At 39.7% G+C, this 16,942-nt stretch overlaps 1 protein-coding gene across 1 annotated transcript in view; it reads left to right on the top strand.

Moving 5' to 3' along the window:
- CGRRF1 (cell growth regulator with ring finger domain 1) overlaps positions 1–13,524 on the top strand; it is a 38,589-nt gene extending 25,065 nt beyond the window's left edge. Inside the window, exons 3-6 of the mRNA XM_006894346.1 lie at positions 6,574–6,751; positions 6,904–7,051; positions 12,506–12,613; positions 12,991–13,524. Of these exons, the coding sequence (XP_006894408.1) occupies positions 6,574–6,751; positions 6,904–7,051; positions 12,506–12,613; positions 12,991–13,311 (755 nt within the window). The 3' untranslated portion in view covers positions 13,312–13,524. The remainder of the gene's footprint in view (positions 1–6,573; positions 6,752–6,903; positions 7,052–12,505; positions 12,614–12,990) is intronic.
- The last annotated feature ends 3,418 nt before the right edge of the window (positions 13,525–16,942 follow it).

Here is a 16,942-nt window from a genome sequence, read left to right as displayed (position 1 = left end):
GGGGGGAGAGGGCTGGGTGGGGAAGAAGTGCAGCAATGAATGAATGGAAATCCAAATTCTCTGTAAATGTTCATTAAAATTATTAAAAAAAATAAAATAAAAAAGAGCAATGTTGAAGGCAAGTGTTTTTCTTTTTCATTGCTTGGTTTTAAGAAGACTTCAGGAATATGTTTTTGTTTAAGGTTTAAATACTTCAGGGAAGTATTCTCAAGGGTTCATTCAACTTTCATGACTTTGGGAAATCTGGAGTCCATGAGAATTTTAAAATCTAATCTGCATGTCCATCCTTTCGATCAGGATTTTCCTGTAGTTTTTTTTTTTTATCAGAATGTTTGGTAATGGTTTCTGGGTGCTATCTAGTTCTGGTCTCATGACAAAGGAGGCTCAGTCATCTGTTCCATGAGCAGAGTGCACATTTTCTATTCTTGAAAGTCTTTGTTTCAGCAGTGCTTATAGTTGTCTTATTTAAGTCCTTCATGTGTCTGATTAGTTTTCTTTCTAGTTATATTATTATCTTAAATGCTGTAATAAATGGAATTGGTTCCCTTGTTTCTCTTTCAGATATCTCATTGTTGGTATGATAGAAATTCGGCTGAGTTCCATATATTGATCATTTACCCTGCAGCTTTGTTTAATTCTTTCACTAGCTCTAGACTTTGTGGTGGGCTTTTTGGAATTTTTCTAAGTATGTGATCAAAGCACCTATGAATAGAAATAATTCTTTTCCAATCTGGATATGTTTTATTTCCTTTTCTTATCTTATTGGTATGGCTAGAACTTCTAATAAAATATTACTGGAAGTTATCTTGTTTCTGGATTAGACTGCAAGCAAACATTTATTGAGCACGTACTGTTTTAGAGATAGACTTGCATAATAGTATTACAAAGACTAGTAATTGGCAAACACTGCTTGTAAGCAACTTAGCAGCCAATAAGCAGAGTCAGACATGTGTACAAATGAAAAAAGTAACGTATCACAGTTGCTAATATGAGGAGTTTGTGTGGTTCTAGTCATGTAGAGATATCTGATGTTTCTCTCTTTTTTTTTAACCCCATAGCTGCATATTACATCATTGTGGGAAGTTCCAGATTTTGTTCATCTTGCCCTCTGTTGTGGGCAATAGGATTGGTTCCAGGGGTTTGCTGTTCTAACTACTGCTACCATTATAGCCTATGGATACATTTTTGTATGTTTGCCAGTTAGACAAGGCTGTTGTTGTTGTTGTTGTTAGGTGCTGATTCAGTTCCTACTCGTCACAACCGCCTGTACAAACACTGCTTGCTTCTGTGTCATCCACTCCCCACTGTGCTTGAGCCTTTTGGTGCAGCCTCTCTGTCGGTCCATCCCATTCCAGATCTTCCTCATTCTCACTGGTCTACCAAGCATGGTGTTCTTCTCCAGGCATTGGTGTGTCCTGATAACATGCTGAAAGTATGTACAACAGAGTCTCTCCAGACTTGCTTCGACGGGCCTTCTGACTGCAGTCCTTCCAAGACAGTCCTGTTTGTTCTTTTGGCAGTTTGTGGTATATTCAAGATTCTTCTCCAATACCATGAATCAAAGGCATCAGTTCTTCTTTGATCTTACTCACTGTCCAACTTTCATACATCGATGAAATGATTGCAGATACTATAAGTACACCTTATCCCCAAAGTGACAGCCTTACTTTTTAGCACCTGACAGAGCCCTTTGTAGCAAATCTGTCCATTATATACATCTTTTGATTTCTTGACTGCTGCTTCCCTGAGTGTTCATTGTCATTTGAATAAAAAAAGGTAATCTTTAACAACTAATATTGTCCCCATTTATCATGATTTTATTGCTTACTGTGGATTAATTGTTTATTGGATTTCATTCTAACTCTTCCTAGCTGCTTCCAGCTTTTTTCTCTTTATTCACATTGTATTCTGCAATGGTATAAGGAAAAAATGTTTGTTTCTTTTATGTATGAAAACTTCAATCAGTTGTTGGTATCCCGTGGAGTATTTACTTGCATTTATTTCCTTTCACAACATACTTGTAATCACATTTCAATTAATAAGTAATTATCAATCAGAATTCTTAGAAGCAAACAATGAAAACAGCTTTCCTACATGGATACAAAGTAGCTTACAAAATTACCAGTGGTTTTAGATAACCACTGTTGGAGACCAAGCCTGTTCAGCCAGGAATAGTGACCAAATCCGTTTTTTCCATGAAGTAAACTGATGCCACTGAGCAGGAGGTGTTGTGGCTTGCACTGCCAGCAGTGTGACACAGGATGTTGCTGCCCTGGAACTTGCTATTGCTACAGCTGCCACTTTGTTGTGGTTAGGTGCTGTTGAGTTGAATATGACTCTCAGACCCTATGAAAAACAGGTCTGAACCCTGTGCCATCCTCATCAATTCTGACACACTTGGGCCCATTGCTGCAGTCACTGTGTCAGGCTATCTCAGTGAGGATTTTCCTCTCTTTTGCTAACTCTCCACCTTTTCAAGCATGATGTCCCTCTCCAAGGATTCACTTCACCTAATAAAATGCCCAGAATATGTGAGACAAAGCTTGGTTATTGTTGCCTCCAAGGAGCACTCTGGCTGCAGTTTCTCTAAGACATATCTGTTTGTTCTCTTTGCAGTATATGGAATCATTAGTACATTTCTCCAACACTATAACTCAAAGGCATCAATTTTTCTTCTGTCATCCTTATTTGTTTTCCAGCTCTCAGATGTGCAACAAGTGATTGAAAAGATCATGGCCTGAATCAGGTGCATCTTAGTCTTCAAACTAACATCATTGCTCCTCAGTAATTTATCAAGGTTCCTCACTGCAGACTTGCCCAATGCTGTACATCTCTTGATCTCCTGATTGCTAGTACAAAGTGCACTGTTTGTGGATCTAAGTAAGATGAAATCATGGACAATTTCAATCTTTTCTCCATCTTTCATAATGCTTTGGAAGCAGAAGTGGCATGCAGTCCCTAAACAACTTGCCTCCAGAAATTCTATGAACTTTGATAAATGTTAATAGTTGTAGAGGGGCTTCAGGCCTTTTGTTCATAGGGTCGCTATGAGTTGTGCTCAATTCAAAGGCAGTCAACAACATCATGAGGCTGGTGCTTGGCCCAGGTCTTCTTGATGTTGAGATGCAATCCATATTGAAGACTCTAATCTTTGATCTTCTGCAACAAGCATTTCAAGTCCTCTTTCAGCAAACAAGGTTGTATCATCTACAAAATGCAAGTTGTTAATGAGTCCTCCTCTGGTCCTGATGTCATGTTCTTTAGAGTCTTGTATCATTTGCTCAGCATATAGATTGGATAGGTATGGAGAAAGGATATAACCCTGATGTATACCTTTCCTAATTTTAAACCATGAAGTGTTCCCTTGCTATGTTTGGACAGCAGCTTCTTGGTCTAGGGAGCGTAATTAAGTGCTCTTGGGTTCCCATTCTGCTCAATGTTAGTCATATTTTGTTATGATTCACACAGTCAGATGCTTTTGCATTGTCAGTAAAACACAGACATTCTTCTGGCATTTTCTGCTTTCAGTTCAGATCCATCTGACACCACTAATGTCACGACCTCTTCTAAACCCACCTTTAACTTCTGACAGTTCTCTTTCAATGTCCTGTTCTAGCCATTTTTGGATAATCTTCAGCAATATTTTGCTTGCATGTGATAATAATGATATTGTTTTTAATTTCTGCATTCTGTTGGATCACCTTCCTTGAGAATGGGAACAAACATAGATCTCTTGCAGTTAGTTGGCCAAACACCTGTTTTCCAAATTTCGTGGCATTAACTGAGGTGCATGTTTGAGAGATGCTGTGGGCAAAATCTTAAACGATCCTGGAAGCATCAAAAGAAGGTGGACATAATATACATAGTCACTGTGTCACTTGACTCCGAAAAGTTTCAGGAAATACCATAGGAACAAGAGCCAATAGTAATGAAGGAAGAGGTTCAAGTTTCACTAAAGGCATTGGCAAAAAAGAAGGGCCCAGGAATCTATGGCATGCCAAGTGACATATTTCAACAAACAGATGCAGCCTTGGCAATGCACACCGGTTAATGTCAGGAAATTTGGAGGATAACCACCACTAGGAAGGGCGGGAGGGAATCATGTCAATTACTATAGTAGGTCACTATTATAGTAGTAGGTCCTATGTAAGTATTAAACAAGTACACTTATTAAACTGTACACTCTAATCTGTATTCCTACTTACAGGTGCCTTGATGGCCCAGTGGTTAAGCAGGTGTCTGTGAACCGAAAAGTTGTTCAAACCCACCAACTGCTCCATGGGAGAAAGACTTGGTAATCTACTTTGTAAAGATTACACCCAGAAAGTCCTAGGGCAGTCATACTCTGTCATAGAGGGTCACTGTGAGTCAGAGCTGACTGGATGGCACACAGTTGCCGGCTTCTAATCTATGTGTCTACTTAATCAGATCTAGATCAATTTTATTATATTGAAAGCAAACACATGAGTGAGGTATCAGTCCTGACCACTCCATTGTTTTAGAGTCCTCACTCTTTCCTCAGGACACTTTATATGCCACGTGAGACATTAACTGAGTGACAAAAGTCTGTACCGATGTTGTCAATGTATATTAGTAGTAATGAGCCGAACTTTTGTTTTTAGTGTATTTCTTTACCAATGATCATTTCATGTGGACACTGAGTTGTATATATCTACTTTTGGAAACAGCTGTACTCTGCTATTTCTTGTATTTAGTATTATATACACTGCTAGAGTGAGAAATTCTTTTTTTCTCTCTGTATGTGGGTGTGTTTGTTGGGGGCTGTCAACATGCTTCTGACTCATAGTGACCCTTCATAGAACACAATGAAACCATACCCAATGCCGTGCCGTCTTCACCATCTCTGAAAGCGCTCAAACTCATTGTCACAGTCACAGTGCCAGTCCATCTTATTGACGGTCTTCCTCTCTTTTTGCTGATTCTCTGCATTTTCTAGCACGATGTCCTTTTTCCAATAACATGCCCAAAATATATGAAACAAAGTCTCACCATCATTGCCTCTAAGCAACACTCTGGCTGCCCTTCTTCAAAGACAGGTTTATTTGTTCTTGGTAGTACATGGTGTATTCATTGTTGTTGTTGCTATGTGCCTTCGAGTTGAGTATGACTAATAGCGACCCTATGAACAAAAGATTTAAACCCTGTTCTATCCTGTGCCACCCTCATACTTCCTGACACACAAGAGCCCATTGCAGCAGTCACTGCAGCAGTCCACCTGGTCGAGGGTCTTCCTCTCCTTCACTGACCCTCCACTTTTCCTAGAAGCATGTCCTTCTCCAAGGAATGGCCCCTTGTAGGAATGTGCTCAAAGCATGTAAGGTGAAGCCTCATCATTCTTGCCTCCAAACAGCACTGTAGCTGCACCCTTTCTAAAACATTTTTTTTTTTGCCATCCATGGCATCCATGTTCAGTGCTCTTCTCCAGAAGCCCAGCTCAAAGGCATCAATTCTTCTTCTGTCATCCTTATTTACTGTCCAGCTCTCAGATGCATAGCAAGTGATTGGAAAGACCATGGCCTGAACCAGACATCATTTCAATACTTTGGAAAGGTCCCTAACTGCAGATTTTCCCAGTGCAGTGTGTCTCATTATTTCCTGACTGCTGGTGTTAATTGTGGATCCAAGGAAGATAAAATTGTTGACAGTTTCAGTCTCTTCTCCATCCATCATGATGTTGCCTATCTGTCCAGTGATAAGAACGTTTGTTTCCTTGATGTTGAGATGTAATCCATACAGATCTTCTGCAACAAGTGCTTCAAGTCTTCCTCACTTACAGCAAGCAAGGCAATAGTCATTACTCACTGCCAATACCGCAGTTCAAAGGCATCAGTTCTTATTCATTGTCCAGCTTGTTTATGGAGCAATTGAAAATTCCCTGGCGTAGATCAGGTGCACCTTTGTCTTTAAAAAGACATCCTTGCTCTTTTGTACTTTAAAGTGTTCTTTGGTGGCATATTTTCCCAAGGCAATACTTCCATTTGCTTTCTTACCTATTGCCTCCATGGTTGTTGATGGTGGATCCAAGCAAAATGAAATCTGTAAAGAACTATGTTTTAATTTTTAGAATATATAGAAAAACTCTTGGAGTAATCGGTAGATCCCCCTGGGCGGTGAGGGGCAAGGAGATAGTTTAAATGTGTAAATGATTATCCAAGAGACTTCACTGATATGCTTAAACTCATTGATGTGGAGCTGGTTCCATCTCATAATGACCTCCACCCGGTTTCCAAGGCAATGGGAAGAGACCAGCTGTCTTCTTTGGAGCCACTGTTGAATTCTAACCACCATACATGCATGACTTTTGATATGGCAGAGCAACTCACCATGACCTCTGCCACCAGAGCTTCCTGACAAAGCTCAAAAGCTGTGTAGACAATGGCATTTTTATTTCTTGTTCCAGAGGCCAGTTCCCTCATTTTTAGGTGCATGTCCTTTAATGCATTCCTTTAACTCCTGTCAGACTGGCCAGCCTCCAAAGGGAAGCTTTTGTTATTTACTGTGTGTAATTGCATTAGATGTTACAGCAGGCCATTTTTCTCTTGTTTTCTATAGCTGGCATAACCTTGACAACGGATTGCCTTGAAGACAGCCTTCTTACATGCTACTGGGGGTGCAGTGTTCAGAAATTGTATGAAGCCCTACAGAAGCACGTTTATTGTTTCAGAATAAGCACGCCTCAAGCATTAGAAGATGCTTTGTATAGTGAATATCTTCATCAAGAGCAGTATTTGTATCCTTTTATCTGATACACTTACCAGCATGTGAAAATGTTGGGCATTTGACTTTTTATGAATAAAAACAAATGGCACAGTTATAGATAATTTTGATGTACTATTGTTTCATTGACTATAGAGACAATTTGCCTTTACATTTGCAAAAAAGTATTAAAAAGGACAGCAAAGAAGAAATATATTGCCAGTTACCAAGTGATACCAAAATTGAGGACTTTGGTGCCGTGCCCCGATCTCGCTACCCATTAATAGCATTGCTGACCTTAGCTGATGAGGAGAACCGAGAAATTTATGATATTGTAAGTAATTTTAAAATTCTAAAAGCATTAAGTTTAAATGGTATAGATGGCAGTTCAGATTTCTTTGGTGAGATAGAACATTTGTTCTAACTTCTGGGGATAAACATTGGTCTGGACACATTGTCCTTGAAAAATCAGTACTCTAGAGGTATCAAGGTGTGCTGGTTATACCAGTCACAGCTCCTGCGGTAGCGCCGTATGGGTTTTGTTTTTTTTCCTCATGGGGCACAAAAATATGTTTTTGTCTAGGGAATAATCAAGTAATGTTATAATTGTATTTTCTTTCATGCTTGCTGTATTTTAAAAGTCTGTTGGGAAGCATGTTTATTCTTAGCATTTTGCACCACTGAGTAAATAAGTACTCAATTTTAAAACTTTGCCCCACTACTTTCTTTACATGTTTGTAGTCACCTTGTTTCTATCATAGGCCCCTCCTGCATCTTATATGTGTCTTATCCTTATATTTTCACTAATTGCAATTATATACCTATTGTGTGCTTTTTAAAAATATATTCCTAAATTCTGATAGCTTATCCCTTTTAGAGGGAGCTCTGGTGGCTGAGTGGTAAGAAGTTGTGCTAACTCAAAAGCACATATTTGATTTGAATCCACTGGCTGGGGTGAGAATCGAAATGGGAGAAAGATGAGCCATCTCCTCCTGTGGGATTTATTGCCTCTGAAAACCCGCTGGAGAGTCAGCTATGAGATGATTCCAACTTGACAGTATACAACAACATTCTCATTAGGAATAGAAAAACATACTAGAGATCTAAGAGGATCTGTTAGCCTCTTAGTAAGGTAGAAAGATTATATCTGAAGTAAATTTTTATGGCATTACATAGCTCACTGCTACTTGTATGAAGTGCTTGATAAAGGCAAACCAGTTACTCTTGAGTCGCCTTTGATTCTCAGTGATCCCACATGGGCCTGAGGCCTCCTTGGGATACAAGGTGAGACGAGGGCTTCCACATAATGTGATCAGAAATATAAAAGTAGCAGCAAACCTGGAGCCTCCCTAAATGAAGCCTAACTGAAGTTACAGAAACAGGTAAAGCCTCACCCCTAACTCCTTCCCAGGCCTCCAGGATTCTAGACAGGAATCATAATGCTTGATAAGCCGGTGGCCCCTTCCGAGGGGCAGTGACCCCTACATGGTCTTTGCTAGGGGGCAGCTGGGCCTGAGCTCCTGTGTGGAATGGATTGGAGGCAAATTTGATCAAGTTTTGTCCCTCCTCCTCACCCCAGTCATTTGGTTGACTCCAACTCAAGGTGACCCCGTGTGTATCAAGAGTAGACGCTGTTCCATAGGTTTTTAGTGACTAATACTTCTGAAGTAGATCACCAGGCCTTTCTTCCAAGGTACCTCAGCATGTACTCAAACTTCCAACCTTTTGGGGTTTTGGGTTTGTTTTGTTTTGATTTTTTTATTCGTTCATTGTTGCATATTTTTCTTCCTCCCTCTCGTCCCCCTCCCCTAGTTTATTTGGTAATGCACCCCTTGTTCCAGATTGTTGTCATTCATATAATGCCTCATCATATATTCTTTTCAGACAGTGCTTCCCCTCAATTTTTCAAATGCACTATTCATTATGTATCCACTCTTTTCCTGTTCTCCTTCTAAACCCCATGTCAGTCCTATTTTATAACAATCATAATATGCAGTATTTGCTCTTTTGTGACTGAGATATTTCATTCGGCATAATTGGCATTTCACAAGTCCATCTTCTCTGCTCTTTACAACCCTTCTGCCTAGTCAGGGTAACCCTCTCTACGGTGTATCCCCATCACTTTTAAGTTCTTGGGATTCTGTACCCTTCTCCTTTTATTTAGAATAGTGTACATGTTCAGATCTCAGTTATTTTCCCTTTCAGCTTCCCCTTTTGATTTCTCTTTGCTGCCCATGTTTCTTCTTCTATCTCAGCAGGAAAGGATTTGTTGCCAGGCTCCTTCTTCAACTACACTACAGTGATGTGGTAACGGCCACTTGATACAGCTGTGGTTGTAGAATGTTCCCTGCCTCCTTCCTGAGAGTGGGCGCCTGACTTTAAAAGCTTTATGGTTACTTACTGCACAGATCCTTCTCTGTGCTTTTTTATTATTATTACCTGCTGACTCCCTCCCTATTATTTCTTGTTTCATTTGTTCTTTTTATCTCAGACTCTGTTTCATATAGGAACTAAAGCATTTTTTAAAAAAATATTTTGTCTTAATATTTTCTAAATTTTATTTCTTTTTTTAAGTCTGTGTATTTTTATTTCTAAAGATGTGGCTTTTTTCTTCTCCTTTTTTAAATTGTATGTGTCTTTATTTTTTTTTAATTTTTATTAAATCTTATTAATTTTAATGAATTTTGGATTTCCATTCATTCATTGTTGCACTATTTTCTCTACCCACCCCCCCAGTTCGTTCCTTTTTTTTTTCCCCTTGAAAGTCTGTTTTAATTGTCCCATTGCCACAGTGCTTGTCAAAGTCTAAATTTTCGAAACAAACTATTTCATGTTTGTTTGGAGTATTTTATCCGGAGGTCTCAGGGACTTTAAAGTTAGAAAGAAAGGAAATGAAAAACTTGCCCATTGTGATCCTAACAGTAGAGAATTAGAGTTAGGTACCTCTGGTGATGTGTAGTCCATTGGGAGCTGTATGGCTGGTCCAGCAGCCACATTTCTCCACGGTTGAAGTCCACCAGTGGTGGCTCTTCCGGAGAAAGATGGACAGTCTCCTCCTATGTGATTTACAGCCTTCGGAACCTGGTGGAGGATCAGCTCTGAGGTGGTCTGACTCAGAGGCAACTATGAGTGCAATTAGAAACCAGTGTATTTTAAGTGTACAAAGGAAAACAGGTTGTTGGTATGACTTTTTTTACTTTTGAAAAAATTATATATTTAACACCCCCACCCCACCCCCCGGAATTACACAAGTAATACATGTTCATGGCAGGAAAAGAAAATTGGAAAATCAAGATAAGGCCTTTGTTCCATCCTTCTGGAATTCCTGTATTCAGCTGCTGTATTGCCTAGACTGCTTCTCTGTTTTATGTTTTTTAAATCCTGCTTTGGACCTCTCTCTGTTCCTACTCCCTGAAAGGTTTCCTGATTTGGTAATTAGTTAAAGCATCAATAAAACAAATCCTTGCTTTCAAGTTGGAACTGACTCATTACTGACTCTCCAGTGGGTTTTCAAGACAGTAAATTGCATGGGAGGAGATTGCTCATCTCTCTCCTTGGAGCTGTGGGTGGATTAGAACTGGTAGAGAGGCACAGCCCTCGGGTTTGCAGGGCAGCTCCCTACAAAGTAGGCCATGACAACTCCCTGCATTGAAGTAAAAGTGTCAGAAAAGAAAATGTCCACTTCTAAAATGTATAGTGTGATATTTTGACATTTGTTGTTGTGTGTCTTTGAGTCAGAACCAACTCATAGCTGACCCTTCAGTGGATTTTTAGAGGCTCTAAATTGCCTGGGAGGAGATTGCCCATTCCTTTCCCATGGAGAAGCTTGTGGATTTGAACTACATGCCTTTGGGATTACAATGGAGCTTCTTATCACTAGACCACCAGAGCTTGATAGATGTATGTATCCATAAAACCACTACCACAATCAAGACAAGGAGGATATGCCTCACATCCAAAAACTTCCTAATGCATCTTTATAAGCTGTATTTCCTCCCATCCTCTTTCCCTGTCTTTCCATAGTTTTTGAAAAATGATTGCTCTGTTTTCTATGACTATATACTAGTTTACAATGTCTATACATTTTATATTGTTTGTGCATATGTACTATAGAATTTTATGTAGTTGGAATCACATACTGACTTGGCATAATCAATTTGAGATTTACCTATGTTCTTCTAATAGTTCATTTTTAAATTGCATATAATAATATGGTTATACCACAGTTTGCCCACTCATTTATTGATAGATAAAGGGCTTTCTACATAAAGAACAGTGCATAAAGTCTATACTTTATGTTGCTACTTTGGGCTGCTAACTGAAGAGTCTGTGGTTCAAATCCTCCCTAGGAAAAAGATAGATGGTCCACTCCCTTAAAGATTTATACCCTTGGAAACCTGATGGAGTGTCACAATGGGTTGGAATCAACTTGATGACAACAGTGGATTTGGGTTTATTATTGAGAGATACTAAATGCATTGGTTCCAGCGTTTGAATATTATAAATAAATCTGCCGTTAGCACTCTGTCTTTGTATAGACACATGTTTTTGTTGGACAAATACCTAGCCATAGAGCTTTTTAAGAATCTGACCATTTTTTAAAGAAGGGGTTTACTGTTTTGTACTTCCACCAGCAGTGTGTAAGAGAGTTCAGCTTCTTCCACATCCTGATCAGTGCTACAACCTTTTAATTGTAGCCATTTAAATAGGTGTGTAGTAGTGGCTCACTGTGACTTTATTTTGTATTTCTCTACTGAATAATTACATTGTATGTCTTTTCATGTGCTCACTTGCCACTTTTGTATATGGACAAGATGCCAACTAATCTCAGTCTAAATGGTAATTAACTGTGATGATTTTCATTAACAAAATCTAAAAAGAACTGATCAGACGCTAATACTTTCATTTGTCCTTAACTGTCCTTGCTCACTCTTCAAAAAAAATTAGGAAATTAATGCTTATTGAACACGTCTCTTCCTCTTGCTTCTTTTCCAAATCTGTTATTAGGAGCCAAGGTAAATGCTATGCCTAGAATCTAATTTGGGGAAGTAAGTGTATTTATTTTGAATATATTTTTCCTAAGATTTTTTTTTAGGCAATTCACAGTAATTCATCAATATCTATAATCTGGGTTTCATTACTAATAGCTCAAACAAAAATATGTGTTCAGGCAAAAACAAGTGCCTTTTCAGAGACTACAATTTAAAAGCATTCATGTCTATTTCCTAACTTATAGCCCACTTGTATTTATTTAAGATTAATTTCTCACATACCTGTCTAGTATTATAAGGAGGTATGTTGTTGTTGTTGTTTTTGTTATGTGCCGTCGAGTCGTTTCCGACTCATAGCGACCCTATGCACAACAGCCCTAAACCCTGCTCTATCCTGCGCCAACCGCACCGCCTCTGACACACCCATCCCTATTACCCCAGTCACCGAATCAATCCATCTCATAGAGGGTCTTCCCCTCCTGCGTTGTCCCTCAACCCTCCCAAGCATTATGTCCCTCTCCAAGGACCCGTCCCTCCTGGCAACATGTCCAAAGTATGTCAGATGAAGCCCCAGAATCCTTGCCTCCAAGGAGTAGCTTGGTTTAATCCTCTCCAAGACAAATCTGTTTGTTTTCCTGGCAGTCCAGGGTACATTCAGTACCCTTCTCCAGCACCATAGCTCAAAAGCATCCACTCTCCTTCTGTCCTCCCTAGTCATTGTCCAACTCTCTGATGCATAACAAGCGATTGCAAATACCATGGCCTGTATCTGACCCATTATTTATTTTTCATTTTAGATCTCAATGGTGTCAGTAATTCATATTCCTGATAAGACTTACAAGCTTTCCTGCAGAATACTGTACCAATATTTACTCCTGGCTCAAGGTCAATTTCATGATCTTAAGGTACGTTGTTCCCTATAATATCTCTGTCTGTTTTGTTTTCAGTCTCAGATCCTAGATATTTTTTTAATAACTTTTTTTTTAGTGAGTTGTTAATGGGGGGAAACTCTAGTTAAATATTATAAATTATTGGGGGGTACATTAAATATATTCTTTGTGATAGTTCTTTATTGCCTTTGCATGATAATTGTAAACATGAATTACTCAAATTTAAAGAATAAAACTAAGTAATTTAAAGAGAAAATACCCTATTTCTTTGTTTTACTCTCCAGTCGTTTGGATTTACTAGCTCAACCATTTTTAGCACCTTTTATGACTCCCAGATGTAAAGATTAAATGTCATTTGTAATTATCCTGAAACTGGTTTCTTTGGTTTCCAGCAACTTTTCATGTCTGCAAATAATAACCCCACGCCCTCAAGCAGCACTTCTCCAGAAGAGCGAAGCACAGACAGAAGTCTGCTGGAAAAGGCTGGACTTTCTGAAAGCGAAGCAGAGCCCCTTGAGGAGAGTAGCAAGGACTGCGTTGTCTGCCAGAACGGGCCGGTGAACTGGGTGCTCCTGCCCTGTCGGCACACGTGCCTGTGCGATGGTTGCGTCAGGTACTTCCAGCAGTGCCCAATGTGCAGGCAGTTTGTTCAGGAGTCCTTTGCACTTTGCAGTCAGAAAGAGCAAGACAAAGACAAACTGAAAACACTTTGAAGATGGTGTTAGGACTGAAAAGGACACTTTCTTCTGAAGATACTGAGTTTTGTCTTCTAGAACTAACCATTGCATGGAATTTACAGTATTGATCATCAATGAAAATGATATTTTGACTGCATAATTTATACAACACGTAAATGATAAAATGAAGTATTCCTTTCTCTTCGTATGGTAAATACTGGGATAGCATCTGTGTTGAAACATAGAAATGATACTAAAGCTAAAGAAGAATGTAAACACTTAGCCTTTCATCAGCTAGAGGATTTCATATAATGCTGATTACAAAAAAGTCATTCTTTAGAGAAATCCATTTAAAAAACCGAGGAGGTAAAAGTCTTAAGAGTGCAAAGTAGCTTCCCTTTCACATAGACTAGAGTAACATTAGGAAACGAATTCTTAAAATAATTGTATGACTTTACAAAGGAATTGGGAAAGGCTTCTTCAAATCTTTTCGTAAAATACCAGTTTTTATAAATATTCATTTGTTTTCTAATTTCCTTTATCATCATAGTTACACAAACACAAGATTCTATTTCTAGATATAGGTTTTAAAATCATAAATGCAAGACGTAACTCTTTATATAAAAACATAGTCATGCATAGGAGACAGATATAGAACTTGCATAATAAAATTTCTCGATCAGCATGATTAGCTTAGGAGAATGGCACATCTTAAAAAAGAGCCACTGACCTCCTCTTGAAGTCCCTTTTTCTCCCTGTGAGACTCAGATGCCCTACCTCATCTACCGCAGCAAATCCATCTGAAACCAGAGCGGTTTCAAGCCAGAAAAAAATCACTCAAAGAAAGAAAAATATTTTTATAATGTATTTTTATTCCAGATAAACTTCATGCCCTCCTGGAATGTATGTTATTTTGTTTATTTGCTGTTTTATCTTGTTGTTGAGGAACCTGATAGGATCAAAAGATCCCCTACTCTTGATAACAGTCAGCCAGCTTCCTGTATCTTTAGTGAAAATTACCTTCAACTCACCAATAAAATAGTTCATGGTAAATAAATGGTGACATTCAGGGACATTTTCAAGCTTTTTTGGGGGGTCCTGTTTGTATTTTGAACAATGCCATCCCTTTATGTTAGTGTTTTGTACCTCATCATTCCTTCCCATGAAACCTAACACTCACTATTTAATTGCCATCAAATAAGCACCTTGAAAAAGTGTTTACTTGTTCACTTTATTAACCTAATCAGACTTCCATCTGCCTTCAACAGTTGTGTCATAAATAACCTTCTAGGGCCTTTTGGTGGTGTCAAGAATTTATACTTGATTACTAGCTTACAGGGAGCTCTGGTGGCCTAGTGGCAAGAAGCTGCACTGCATCCCGAAGGCTCACACTTGGAGGGCATCAGCTGCTCTGTGGGAGAAAGATGGGCAGTCTCCTCCCATGTGATTAACTTCCTCTGAAAACCTGCTGGAGGGTCAGCTATGGGTTGGCTCTGACTCTACGGTAAACAGCAACAACTAGTCTACAGTTGGTAATTTGATCCTCCCCAGTGACTTCCTGGAGGAAAGATGTGGGAGTCTTTCCACAAAGATTGTAGCCATGAAAACAATTTGTTTGGTGTTTGGCCTAAGGGCCGGATACTTGTTTTATATTGTGAAGATATACCAAGCCATCTGCCAATTCAACTATTTGTGTAAAATCCAGTGGCCAGAGACTTTTAAAGAGCTTTAGCTATAACCAGTGATGAGAGTTGCTGAGCTCAGAGTACTTATTCCTAAAAGCAGTTTGATGGTTTATTAGAAGCATATCCCCTCTCCTGGGAATTCTTAACCAGCTCTGCTCCTGGGAGAGGGGTGTGCTGAAACTATAGACCCTGCTGCAGCAAACTAGCAGTGTAATGGGTAATCTGGGAAGTTGGAAAGCCCAGGGACCATTTTGTCCATTTACCATTTGCAGAACAGATTATCCGGAAGGCTGGGCTCTATGAGGAGAAATGTGGCATCAGGATTGGTGGAAGATCTATCAACAATCTGCGTCATGCAGATGATACAACCCTGCTTGCTGAAACTGAGGAGGACCTGAAGCACTTGCTGCAGAGGGTCAAGGACTGAGCTTTCAATATAGATTTGAGGCTCAGTGTCAAGAAGACAAAGATTCTAACCACTGGACCAATTGGCAGCATCAGATCAGGATGGATGGTGAAGAAATTGAGATTATTCGCAGCTTTAGTTTGCTTGGCTCCACAGTCAATACTCTTGGCACCAGTAGCCAGGAAATTAAAAGGCGTATTGCCATCGGAAAGTCTGCTGTTAGGGACCTCTCCAAAGTACTGAAGAGCAATGGTGTCTTTCTGGAGACTAAGGTGCGTCTGATACAGGCCATGGTCTTCGCAATCACTTGTTATGCATCAGAGAGTTGGACAATGACCAAGGAGGACAGAAGGAGAATTGATGTTTTTGAGCTGTGGTGCTGGAGAAGAGTATTGAGAATACCATGGACTGTTAGGAAAACAAACAGATTTGTCCTGGAGAGGGTTAAACCGGGTTGCTCCTTGGAGGCAAGGATTCTGAGGCTCTGTCTAACATATTCTGGACATGTTGTAAGAAGGGGCCATTCTTTGGAGAGGGACAACATGCTTGGGAGGGTGGAGGGAACACGCAGGAGGGGAAGGCCCTCTATGAGGTGGATTGATTCAGTGACTGGGGTAATCAGGATGGGAGTGTCAGAGACAGTGTGATTGGCACAGGACAGAGCAGAGTTTAGGGCTGTTGTACGTAGGGTCGCTATGAGTTGCAAGCGACTTGACGGCACATAACAACAACCATTTGCTTTACTCATTTCTTTGTTCCTAATCTGCCCTAGACCAATCACAGTTGGAAAAGCAAGCATCCCCAATCCTCCAGTGTCACTTCCTTTTTATAACCAGTGGAGCTGCTTTGCCCTTAGTCTCAACTGCTAACACCCAAAGCATTGCTCCCCTCAGTGGGATACAGATGAGTCACTGGACAGATAATCAAGGAAGAACAGGTACACGAGGCTTCTGTCATAACCTGCAGTGATTCATTTTCTAAGAAACGAGCCATGGAGAAACTGCGAGTCAAGCACTGGGCCACTAACCAAAAGATTGCTGGTTTGGACTCACCTGCAGCTCCATGGAAGAAAGCGGAGATAGTTGCTCCTGGAAAGGTTTATAGTCCTGGAAATCCTGTGGGGATGTTTGCACTCTGTCTTAAAGTGTCATGATGTGTTGGTGCCCAGTGATGGTTCTGGAAAAGTGTTTGACTTGAATGGACTATTAGATATGATAACCGGTTTACATAGACTGGTTGCTACTTTCCAAAAGTCTAACCCAAGGCTACATTTAAGCCAATTTGACATTTAAGCCAAGTGACTAGTCACCTCCTCCAGGGGTCTTTTCTTTCCAGCTGAGAGCTCAATTCTAAGGCCACTCTAGGGGAGGACTTTATTATTAAAAACTGCACACAAGTCATTGAATTACCTCCACAAGTTACTTTGTTTTTTTAAGCTTTTTCATTAATAACACATGCAAGCAAAATTCTGAAAGTTTTCTAAAAATGACTGAAATAGCACATCAGCAGAGAACTGCCCAGATGTGAACGCTGGATTTAAAAGAGGCTGTGGTACTAGGGATTATTATAGTTTATG

The sequence above is a fragment of the Elephantulus edwardii genome, unplaced genomic scaffold (genome assembly GCF_000299155.1).
Source record: "Elephantulus edwardii isolate Elephantulus edwardi_28Jun2011 unplaced genomic scaffold, EleEdw1.0 scaffold00140, whole genome shotgun sequence".
Classification (NCBI taxonomy): Eukaryota; Metazoa; Chordata; class Mammalia; order Macroscelidea; family Macroscelididae; genus Elephantulus; species Elephantulus edwardii.
The sequence above is the reverse complement of the archived record's forward strand: the minus strand, read 5'-3'. Positions and strand labels throughout refer to the sequence as shown.